Genomic DNA, 12,983 nt, shown 5'->3' on the forward strand with positions numbered 1-12,983 from the left:
GGAGACGGAGTTTCTAGCACATCCTTTCCAGCAGGCAGCGTAGTTTCTGGGCAGCGCAGATCATTTTTGGAGCAGCAACTATGCAGCGCTTGCATTGTTATTTACTCACTTGGGTTTTGTCATGCTTATCCATTGAGACAAGCCCAAGTGCACCATTCCATCACCATTGTACTTGCTCTAGAAAGAATTAATAATATGGCTTAAATGATTCTTATTTCCAGTGTTTTTATGGGTGTTTGCTGATTGTTTCTCATTTTCGGGTGTTGGTTGTTTATTTGCTTTGTATATCACTGTTCATCCTAGTCAGGAACATTACATCATAGTTGAAGAAAGGAGGTAATAGAATCTTCAAAGCACTGGACAAAATTCCCATATTGTTGAAGGTTTAGTCCAACCTAATTTCATCTTAAGTGGAACCATATGTTTATAGGGTTCTTGGATAGAACTTGCATTGCAATTCCAACAATATACTATTTTGAGATCATTTTGCACTAGAATTGATATTCTTTGGAATATAGGTCAAAGCATAAAATGGTTATGTCATCATTTTTTTATGTAATACTTTGACATGATACTCTGTACTTGATGTTGTCATAGTCGAAGAAAGGAGGCAGTACAATCTTCAAAGCACTGAACATAATTGTCTTATTGTTGAAGGGTTAGTCCACCCTAATTTGATCTCTTATGGAACTTTATGTTTATAGGGTTATTGGATAGAACTTTCTTGCATTATGATTCCAAGGATGCGCTATTTTGAGATCAATTTGCACTAGAATTGATCTTCTACAGAATTTAGGTCAAATATTGCTTGTTCAAAGCAATGTTGACATACTAGTTGGTTCAAGTGTTCACTATGGTGATTAGGATGTTCATAAGGTTTCCTTGTAACAAGATCTTTCCTTATCATAATTTCAGAGTTATCTTGATTCACCTTTATATCTTCTTCATACACTTGTCTCGCTTTGTTGATCATTGGAATTTTATTAGTAGAGAAACTTGGATTTGCTAAGGTTTTTGTATCCATCATTGTACTTTAATGTCTTAAGATATCCATACTTCAACTGAATCAGTCATTGTTTCTTTATCAATTGATGAATATTTATTTATAAGTTGCTCTATTTTTCTTATTGCATTTTCTCTTCATTTTGTAACTTCTTTATTTGTGTGATCAAGCTTTGACTATAATCTCTTTACATGAGAAATTTATCCAGCTACAACCTTTTCAATTTTTTTCTGCATCTTTTGTTGTGACTTCTAATTATCCTGGGAAATCACATTTAATACATTTTTTAGGTCTTATAATGAGGGATCGTCTGAGAATGAATTATGGGAGGATGTCAGAAATGTATTCTTCATGTTGAAGATGAAATTATCCAATGTTTCAATCTAGGTTGAACCTAAAATTATGTGAATGTGTGCACAGTCAACTAACCTTTGGTAAAGATTCTCTACTTGGTTGATGGGGATAAGCTTGCAATGAGCTACTTGTATGAGGCCATGGATCGGGTCAAAGAAACTATTCAATTAATATTTGGGCAAGGATACCCTTGAACATGAAAAATACATGGAGGTTTTCAATTTGAATGATAGTCGATAAACCAAGATGCTCAATTGTCCCATTCATGCAACAACACTTACCCTCAACCCAACCTATCCTTGCTCATGTGACTTTCGATGGTGAGGCTATGGAAGGGGTCCTTAAGTGCCTTTATAGGATGGTACTTAATATGGAAGCTCAATGAACCATTAATGACAAGATGGAAATGCACAAGAACGCCAATGGACAATTTGGCTATGGCACTACTACCCAAGAAAGGAAGCTTTTAATGCTAACTAAGCCATTTACATTTTTAATTGCATATTTCATTTGTAAGTTGAGTTATATTTTCTTCATTTCCTGTTTGTCTCTATAATGACATGTACTTCAAGTCTTGTTTTCTCATCTGTTGTACATGCTTGGTGGAGAAATTATGGTGCAAAAGCGCCTTTCTTACAGAATTTTGCCATTCGGGTTCTAAACCAAACTTGTAGTGCTTTAAAATGTGAGTATAATTAAACGAAATGCAATAATTTAGAACCAAACAATTACAATTATTATAATTTATGACCCTCAAGACTCGTCGTATTTATTATGACCCTATTACAAGTTGGATTTTCAACACTCGAATGATTTGGTTTATGTCTACTACAGCCTCGAACTGTGGGTGAGTCAGCTTGAGAAACTGTCTGATGTGGATGCAATTTCTTTGCACAACATTTACATAATGTCTCAATGGAGGGTAGAGTAGAAGTGATGCAACAAGCACGAGGAACGAGGGAGAGTAGCAACTGCAGATGCAGGAGACAAGTGAGGAGCAATAGCTGCAGGCATGGAAGGCAATGGAGGAACAGTGGTAGGGAGTGCAAGGGGCAGAGAAGCACTTTAACACCATCAAGGCCCCAGGGTGATGTGGCAGCCTCAGCATCAGCTTCTACACAAATTGATGCAAGACCTTCTAGGGGCCAACAACCCATGACCTTTTCTCATAGAGCGGGAGATGGAATTGATAGCTAGCTGCTAGATTTCTCATTTTAGAATCTAGATGACTCATAATGTTGAGATACATTGATATATTGTTGATGTTATTTTGTATTAGTTGTCCACTTTTGAGTACTTGATTGGACAGCTATTAGGGTTCAGGATTTAGTAACAGCTTTGATGTATCATTTTTTATTTGGCAACCATTACATCATATATATCATTTTTTTCCATATTTATGTGCCAATGTGTTTATCTGATGTTGCTGTTAGTTTAAATGTTTAAAAATTTGAAAATATATAAATATATATATATAGTATTTTTTAATGCTTGCCCGCAATTTGCTAAATTTTCCAATGTCCAGACCCTCAGTGATCTTTTGCCAATGCTGATGTTTTCAACAATGCATATTTGTAGTTGTACCTGCTATGTCTAGAAATTTCCATTGTCCTAGAACTATCATTTTCAACTTAATTCAATAAGACCCAAATGAAAGTTATCCAGTGTAAAATTGCATTCTATATATGTCCCAGAACAATGATAACCCTAAATTTATATAAAGGAATACTGATTATTACAGTATACCTGGCTCAGCAGATATGTTGTCCATGTTAAAACAGAGGCCGTGGTCTCATGGCCAGCAACTAGCATTGATAATAGATCATCCCGAAGCTGGACACTCGAGACCTACAATATAACAATCCTTAATTCAGCTACTATCTCCTGAAAGAAAAGCAGGGGAAAAGAAGAAGCTAAATTAAGTGCATAAACATATTAACATTGTATTCCCTAGCTATTGCAATTCCTTCCCAAAATTAGACATGGACGGCAGTATTCTAAAGAATCAGTTGTTCTTGTAGGGTATCTAGCAACTATGATGGTAGTCTGTTAACATTGTGACAATTCTAACATAATTCCCTTTCATGATTATCATTGTCTTTACATCTCTCTGTTTATCATCAAGCATATGATTCCTTTCGACTGTTCATCCTTAACTAATCATTTGATAGACTGCATTTCCACTATCTACAAACATCTAATGAGGGATGTGATAAACTATAACCACATTTATCTGCTTTCCTTGACATTGAAATCAGAAGCAGCTAAAAGAAAGTAAGCAATTGTGAAAAGAAACCTTCAGAGCTACCAAACTGAAATCACTCACTAAATAAGGACAGGAATAATAGACAGACCTCAGTGTAAGGTTTCACAAACACTAACAACACGGACTTGCAGGATTAAATATTCTTGTCAAAAGAGACCTTTAAGTTAGGCATAATTTATATTTGACATATGCCCCAGGTTATGAGAAAAGGCAATTCACATCGTTATATATGCATGTATGTGTTTGTCTATGTCAATACATATACTTAATTCCAAATCCATGACAAATAATTCCCGTTATGAGTTGTTAAAAATCAATCCTCCGCATCTGAAGCAAATGAAGACGAGATGGACATAATTATATGATTACCACAAACACAAGCCTTTTTAAGTTCTAAAGGCATGTTATGTTAAACTAAATATTGTTCATGCAATCAAAAGTGCCACCTTTAAGGACATGCTATATAAGCCTGTTACCCACCACCTGTGGGTAGTGTATATAGGAGAAAAAAAATTCTCCTAGATGGTCCTCAGCCGGCAGCCAGCAGCCCCTTGTAGCCACCAAATAGTTCGATGTGCCATTGTCTCCGCCCAACCATGTGGTCCCTCACCCATCTGTTATGAATTTATGTTTGAAGGTGGGCCTCTTGACCCCAAAGGTATTGCATTTCATTGGTTTGGTTGAGTAATTTTGTTTACTTTTCATAGATGATTTGTCGCGTGGATTGGTGGGGGGATTCGGTGGAAAGAGTGGGCTAGGTGTGTGCTCTTGTCTCCTCCACCTGATTTGGTGTTTAGCCTTGTAGCCTAGTCCCATGGGATCTCCTTTATTGACCACTAGATTTAGGGTTGGCACTATTACTGCTCAAACTAGCAGGGGGCATGAAAGGGACTCCTAAAGGAACAACTGCTAGATCAAAGAGCAACGATGGAGGCTTAGCCAACTGTCACCTCAGCTAAGACTCCCTACTCTTTACGGAATTTCACCAATGGTAGGATACCCGTTATATAGAAGGTCACTTGTGAAAGATGAATCAACCAATGGATGTAAAGTGACACTACTAATCTTTTTCTAGAAGGGTTTTAAGAATAGAGCTTGCTTTGCTTGTTAAGCAAGTGTAATATTCCTAATTAGCCATGGCTAATTGGAATATTCAATTTTGCTCGATTTTTCCTTCTATAGTTATTTATAAATAAAAGGGTGAGGAAAAGGGGAAATAACTCACTTTTAGAATAAAAGTCACTCCCTAGTAGCACAACGTTGTGACTTAAAGAGGAGCCAAGGGGGCCAAAGGACCATGCAGAGATGGGGCCCACGCTGACACTTGGAGGGACTGTGCAGATGGAAAAGGAACACGTGGCAAGAGGAGATTACGTTGGAAGAGGTGAGCCTTGGGATTGAGAGAGGCCAGTGCTATAAAGGAGAGAGGAGCCTCCTCATTTTGGCATTCAGTTATGTGCATTTGAGCTAGTCACTTCGACTTAGAGCACGCTGGCTGTTTACCTAGTTTGCAGCACTGTTTAGTGCATTGAGTGTCTCCGTTCGGAGATCTCACCCTTAGCCCCGGGGGACTTCGAGTGCCTGCTCGAGCAAGGTATTTCCCATCAACATTTTTGCAATAGTTTCATCAGCATTTTGGCAGGAGGATTGAGCATCTTGGGGGAATGCGCAGCATTGTGAGGGATGACGCAGTTCTTTTTGGCAGGAGTTCTGGATTGAGGGTTTTGCAGTAGGATTTGTGCAGGGATATTGAGCAGGGGATCAGCCCTTACATATTGGAGGGTTTTGGCAGAGGTTTCAGGCAGATTTCTGGAGGGTTTCATTCAGTGGCAGCGCAGAGCATTGAGGGACTGTGCAAAAACCCAAGGGGGTGATTTTCGGGGGTCAACTATTCTAGGAAAGCTTTCTTGGTTTTTCTGGGTTTCTTGAGTAGAGTCCGACTCCAGAGTTTCAGCATTTTCCAAGGAGGAGAACACCCCCAAATCCTCATTTGCTTTCCAGCAGCAGCACGGCAGTTCTCCAGCAGCTTCCACGCAGTTTTGAGAGAGGCCATTCCCTTGCTATTCTGAGTGTATTTCTTCACTTGCCTTGTGCAAGTCGAAGTGCCATCTTTCTAATCACCTCCTATAATCATTCTATTGCTCAGTATAATAAAATGGCTTAGCATTTCTCGCTGCATTTCTTGAGTAACTGCTTATATTTCACGTTTATATCATTATATATTGCACCACTGTTATTTTTATCATTTGAGCTTCCCGGTTATTATATCATTTATACATATTTGGTTGGAGTTTACTGGGGTTTGGAGAATATCCCTGAAACGGGATATTACAGTGGTATCAAAGCATAGATCTGGCTCAGCCTGTGGAGCTAGCAATCTATGACACTGGGGGAAAAGCCTTACATCTGCTACAGACGTAAGAGATACAGAGACACTGGGCGTAGGTTGGAAAACACCTACGGAGAGGGAGACTGTGTTCCGGTGGTGGACGCAGAACAAGAGGAGTCTGTGGTGGACGCAAAACAGAAGGAGCCTGTGGGGGACGCAGAGTAGGAGGATCCGATGGCAGACGAGGACGGGAAGAGATTTGTGGATATGCTCCTCAAATCAGTACAGGATTTGTCGAGGCAGGTTGAGGTGATTGGGTAGAGATTCACGGCAGTAGAGGCTCGACAGCGTGAGAGCCCACAGGTTTTCCAGGTTGGTGAGGGATCGGGTGCATCCCACCATTTGCCAGAGCAGCGTGATACTACTCAGCAGATGGCCTCACATGCCCCTACACGTTCTACCATGCCCACTTTCCTAGGAGCAGACACGGGGGCGGGAGCCCAGCAGGAGGCAGATCCCGGTCACATGGGCGATTATTTTGCAAAGTACCAGGCCTATGGGCAGGAGTTCAGGGACGCTCTCTCATTCAGAGACTTTGTTCAGCTCCAGCGGGATAGTAGACCCCATGACCATCATAGAGGATACCGGCATTATCATGATGGAGACACCCACTGCACAGCTAGTAGATTCCACTTGCCTATGTTTGATGGCTCATCAAACAGTTCGGTAAGGTCTTGGGTGGAGAAGTTGGACATCTATTTCCAGCTTAACCAAATGTCGGAGGCAGAAGCCATCAAGGTGGCGACATTACATTTGGATGGTGAGGCCCAGGATTGGTGGTTCCATGGGATGGTTACACTCGGACATTCCACAGTGACGACATATGTCGAGTTCACCAGGAGATTGATGGAGAGATTTAACCAGAGGGATCCAGAACAGCACTTTGTTGAGCTGACGAGGCTCAAACAGACAGGGAGCCTAGAGACCTACATTGCAGACTTCTTGAGAGTTTCAGTGATGGTGCCAGATCTATCCACAGCACAGAGGATCTACATGTATGTTGAGGGGTTAGCAGAGCCACTTCGAGGTCTAGTCAGATCCATTAGACCAGCCACACTCCAGGATGCTATTAGCAGGATCCGAGACTTACAGGATGCATTGCCCAGGACCCGGACACCTTACCCCCAGAGACAAGCTTTCCAACCTAAGGGGAAGGAGGTGAGGATTCCGCCTCCAAAGGGAAATCCAGGACGAGCACAGATTGATGATGATGCTAGGAGGGAGCTGAAGAAGAAGCGGTTGTGTTTTACCTGTCAGGAACCGTGGGCACCGGGACATAGATGTGCTGCTGGCAAAGCACATTTTATTGAGGTCTTCTCAGAGAGCGGCGGGGAAGAGGATGAGGAGGATGATGTGGAGGCAGGAGATGGTCATGCCGTGCAGGGTCCTTTGCCACCTCCACCACCAGCATCAGGTGGTGCAACTTTTGCACCTATCGGAGGGTCCCTTGCAGCATTGCGAGGAGTTCTCAAGTATTTGACGTTGCGCATACGGGGGACAGTACGTGACCAACAAGTATCAGTTTTGGTTGATAGTGGGGCAACCCACAACTTCATCAATGCACAGATGGTTAAGCGGAGAGGTATACAGATAGAGAGCTTCGATGGGTTTTCAGTTTTGGTCCCAGGAGATCAGACCATGATGTGTGCTCGTTATGTTCCAGAGCTATCAGTGACGATGGGCACCTACACATTGACTGACCACTTTTTCGTGGTCGATATTCTGGACACCAACATGATACTAGGTGTTCAGTGGCTTATCACTCTAAGGAAGGTCACGACAGATTGGAAGACCCTAGAGATGGAGTGGGATGATGAGAAGACAGGGAGGCATGAGAAGATACGGGGACAGCACACATATCCGCCTCAGACTGTTTCGGCTCATCGGATGGAGGCAGTCTTCCGGAAGGGAGACGTAGAGTGGGCAGTGGAGCTGCGTGCATCAGAGGCAGGGACTACAGGGCAAACGATACATCCAGAGATACAGCCCATCCTTGACCAGTATGCCATAGTGTTTGGGGAGATTCCACTGGGACAGCCACTGGACCGGGGGTTTGAGCACACCATTGAGCTTGAGCATGGCATACAGGCAGTGATTACTGCCCCCTATAGGCATCCCAAGGTCTATCAGGATGAGATTGAGCGGGCCATTCAGGAGTTGCTGGCTCTTGGACACATTCAGCCGAGCACGAGTCCTTTTGCTTCTTCCGTGGTGTTGGTGAAGAAGAAGGACGACACATTGAGGATGTGCATTGACTACAGGGCCCTGAACAAGAAGACACTGAAGAACAGGTACCCCATACCCAGGATCGATGAGTTGATGGATGAGTTGAGAGGAGCACGGTTCTTCTCAAAGATTGATTTGAGATCTGGGTACCATCAGATTCGCGTGAGGGAGCAGGACATTCCCAAGACCGCCTTCAGGTGTCACTATGGGCACTTTGAGTTCTTGGTGATGCCCTTTGGGCTAACCAACGCCCCCGCTACATTTCAGTCCTGCATGAATCACATCTTCCGTAGTCACTTGAGGAAGTTTGTGTTGGTATTCTTTGATGATATCCTCATTTACAGCAGGACTTGGGAGGAGCATCTCCAACACATTGAGATAGTGTTGTGTATCTTGCAGGAGCAGTAGTTCTATGCCAAGCTCTCCAAGTGTGAGTTTAGGTTGACGGAGATGTTGTACTTGGGACACATCATAGGGGTGGACGGAGTGAGAGTCCACGAGGAGAAGATCAGGGCCATCAGAGATTGGCCGAAGCCAAGGAACGTGACAGAACTCCGAGGATTCATTGGCATTTGTACTTACTACCAGAAGTTCATCAAGAGTTTCTCACAGCTTGCTGCACCCTTGACAAATTTGACGACGAAGGGGGCATTCAGTTGGTCGGATACAGCGCAGTGAGCCTTTGACAGGCTCAAGGAGGTTATGAGCAGCTGCCAAGTGCTTGCATTGCCAGATTTTACACAGTCATTTGTTTTGGAGTGTGATGTGTCAGGAGAGGGGATCAACGCAGTATTGACGCAGGGAGGTCACCCTATAGCCTATGAGAGCCGAAAGCTCCTTCCGCACGAGAGGTTGTATTCTATATACGACAAGGAGATGCTGGCCATAATGCATGCATTGGCCAAGTTCTAGCAATATTTAGTGGGTAACAGGTTCAGGGTGAGGACTGATCACAACAGCCTCAGATTCTTTTTGGAGCAGAAGCAGCTCCAGGAGAGGCAGCAAAAGTGGATCAGTAAGATCCAAGCATATGACTTTGACATTAAATATGTCAAGGGTAAGAACAACATGGTAGTAAATGCCCTTTCACGTATACTAGCCACGTTGTCTCTTATGAGCTTGGACGCAGACTGGAGGGCTCGACTCTTAGTAGAGTACTCCAAGGACAGATTTGCATGTGAGGTTCTAGATGGGCAGGTGGTGGACGACAGGTACAGGGTGGTCGATGAGATCATCTACTACAGGGACCGGATCTTCTTGACTAAGAGATCTCAGCTCAAGAAGAAGATACTTCAGGCGTCACATGATTCACCATTGGCAGGCCATCAAGGGTTTACCAAAACCTACAGGGCCATTAGAGAGAGGTTCTCATGGAAGGGCCTCAAGGAGGACGTGCTCCAACATATCCGGGAGTGCGACGTTTGCCAGAGGAATAAAGGGGAGATGAGCCATCCTGCGGGTTTATTGCAACCTCTTCCCATTCCGGAGGGGAAACGAGAGTGTATTTCGATGGACTTCATCACAGGGTTGCCCATGGTATAGGGCAAGGATTGTATTTTTGTCATCGTTGATCGACTGACAAAGTACGCACATTTCTTTGCCATATCCGCACACTACACAGCAGCACAGGTGGCCGAGTTGTTCTTCAGAGAGGTCTTCAGGCTACATGGTCTTCCTAATACCATCGTCAGTGACAGGGATAGCCGTTTCATGGGCGGGTTTTGGCAGGAGCTTTTCCGGTTGGTGGGGACGGAGTTCACACCAAGTACCAGTTATCACCCACAGACGAACGGGCCGACAGAGATAGTTAACAAGTGGCTGGATGGCTACTTGCGTAACTATGTCAGTGGGCAGCAGAGAGCATGGCTGAAGTGGCTGCATCTGGGGTAGTACTGCTACAACACTACACATCACATGTCCATCGGTATGTCACCATTCTATGCTTTGTATGGATATCATCCTTTATCTTTTGTTGACGTGATGTTTGGTGCTAGCAAGGCTCTGAGAACCAAGATTTGGATCCAAGAGAGTCAGGATATTCTCCGAGCTCTCAAAGATAATATGGCTACAGCACAGAACCAGCAGAAGTTGTATGCTGACAGGGGTCGGGTGGAGAGATAGTTTGAGGTAGGAGACTTGGTCTACCTACGATTACAGCCATACCGACAGTCGTCACTGAAGCAGAAGGGGGATGAAAAGCTCAAGCCCCGCTTTTATGGGCCATACAGGGTGATACACAGGGTTGGACAAGTTGCTTATGAGTTGGAGCTGCCCCAAGGCAGCAAGATTCATAACGTTTTTGACGTATCATGCCTGAAGAAGGCGTTGGGACAGCATGTGACAGTGACAGATGAGCTACCATCCACGGATGATGAGGGGCATTTGGTGTTGCAGCCAGAGGCTATTATTGATACCAGGGAGAGGCAACTGCGGAGTAGTACGGTCCGGGAATTCTTGGTGAGGTAGAAGAATTTATCGGATGAGAATGCCACTTGAAAGAGTAAGAAAAATTTGTAGCATCCATCACTTCAGTTGCTTGAGTACAAGCAACATTTTGCCGGGGGAGACTGTAATATTCCTAATTAGCCATGGCTAATTGGAATATTCAATTTTGCTCGATTTTGCCTTCTATAGTTATTTATAAATAAAAGGGCGAGGAAAAGGGGACATAACTCACTTTTAGAATAAAAGTCACTCCCTAGTAGCACAACGTTGTGACTTAAAGAGGAGCCAAGGGGGCCAAAGGACCACGTAGAGATGGGGCCCACGCAGACACTTGGAGGGACTGCGCAGATGGAAAAGGAACACGTGGCAAGAGGAGATTACGTTGGAGGAGGTGAGCCTTGGATTGTGAGAGGCCAACGCTATAAAGGAGAGAGGAGCCTCCTCATTTTGGCATTCAGTTATGTGCATTTGAGCTAGTCACTTCGACTTAGAGCATGCTGGCTGTTTAGCTAGTCTGCAGCACTGTTTAGTGCATTGAGTGTCTCCGTTCGGAGATCTCACCCTTAGCCCCGGGGGACTTCGAGTGCCTGCTCGGGCAAGGTATTTCCCATCAGCATTTTTGCAATAGTTTCATCAGCATTTTGGCAGGAGGATTGAGCATCTTGAGGGACTGCGCAGCACTGAGAGGGATGACGCAGTTCTTTCTGGCAGGAGTTCTGGATTGAGGGTTTTGCAGTAAGATTTGTGCTAGGAGATTGAATAGGGGATCAGCCCTTGCATATTGGACGGTTTTGGTAGAGTTTTCAAACAGATTTCTAGAGGGTTTCATTCAGTGGCAGCGCAGAGCATTGAGGGACTGCGCAGAAACCCAAGGGGGTGATTTTCGGGGGTCGGCTATTCCAAGAAAGCTTTCTGGGTTTTTCTGGGTTTCTTGAGTAGAGTCTGACTCCAGAGTTTCAGCATTTTCCGAGGAGGGGAACACCCCCAAATCCTCATTTTCTTTCTAGCAGCAGCAGAAGCACGGCAATTCTCCAGCAACTTCCACGCACTTCTGAGAGAGGCCATTCCCTTGCTATTCTGAGTGTATTTCTTCACTTGCCTTGTGCAAGTCGAGGTGCCATCTTTCTGATCACCTCCTATAGTCATTCTATTGCTCAGTATAATAAAATGGCTTAGCATTTTTCACTGCATTTCTTGAGTAACTGCTTATATTTCACGTTTATAATATATATCATTATATATTGCACCACTGTTATTTTTATCATTTGAGCTTCCTGGTTATTATATCATTTATACATATTTGGTTGGAGTTTACTGGGGTTTGGAGAATATCCTTGAAACAAGTATTACAGCAAGGTACAAAGATTTCTAGGATGAGGAGGTGAGGATTTCAGGGTTGGGTTAGAGGAATATGCATTATGAAGGAGTTTCCCAATCCTAAAATCCTTATTGGACTTGACTTCCCGAATGGTTTTTGAAGATTTGACTTTTCAAAAGTGTGGGACCACACAAGACCAAGTGGACCCAACCTAGGTTAAGGAGGAAGAATCTAGCAAGCAATGATGTTCTTAACCCAGACAAGGAAGGGGAAAGGATGAAAGCAAGAATTTTCATTAAAGGCGTCAAATTGATCCTATGAGGCACTAGCCTTGGGAACACTAGGGCAAAGTTTGATCTCGGAGATAGGGCTTAGCTTATCTTATAACTCCACCACTAGAATGGTGTCAAAATTGGAGGAGGCCTTGAGGACACACTCGCGCAAGAGAGGCTAGGAGATCGAACTTTTTCTTGGGTTATTTTATCGGGAAAATGATGCCCTAGGTGACCCAACTTGGCTAGACATAGAAAAGAGATGGAAAAGTTAAGAAAAGTATTCGTTTAGTGACCACCTATTGGAAGATCAGTGCCTTAATCCTTGGGGAGAATGGAGTCTAGGATAATGATGAGAAAGGACCTTGTATTTCAGTCAAGGAGGCCTTAAGGACTTCTTCACTCATCTTTTAGGGCAAGAGGAAGAGACCTCAAAACTTTTATACTTCACTTGGCAAAGGAGATGGCTTATCAAGATAAATTCCCCGATGGAATTATCCCTGGGAGATTTCATTCACATACATGGCCCGAACATTGAGAGATGCTATATAGAAATAATAATTCCACAAATTTGCAATTATACAATGCAACAATTAGCCCTATTATAGCGAAAATCCCATTCAATGCATATGACAAAATTAAAACAAGGATAGCATTAAAAGTGTGTACTCACATGTAATAGAACATATCCAACCATCAACAATTTGACA

At 43.4% G+C, this 12,983-nt stretch overlaps 1 protein-coding gene across 1 annotated transcript in view; it reads right to left on the minus strand.

The window, feature by feature from the left end:
* The window catches only part of LUT1 (Cytochrome P450 superfamily protein), a 286,615-nt gene that overhangs the window by 113,301 nt on the left and 160,331 nt on the right, over positions 1-12,983 (minus strand). The window contains exon 4 of the mRNA XM_089412345.1: positions 3,104-3,205. Within this exon, the coding sequence (XP_089268471.1) occupies positions 3,104-3,205 (102 nt within the window). The remainder of the gene's footprint in view (positions 1-3,103; positions 3,206-12,983) is intronic.

The sequence above is a fragment of the Pinus tabuliformis genome, chromosome 3_1 (assembly GCF_031772625.1).
Source record: "Pinus tabuliformis cultivar Carrire ecotype Pingquan chromosome 3_1, CPIR1, whole genome shotgun sequence".
Taxonomy (NCBI): Eukaryota; Viridiplantae; Streptophyta; class Pinopsida; order Pinales; family Pinaceae; genus Pinus; species Pinus tabuliformis.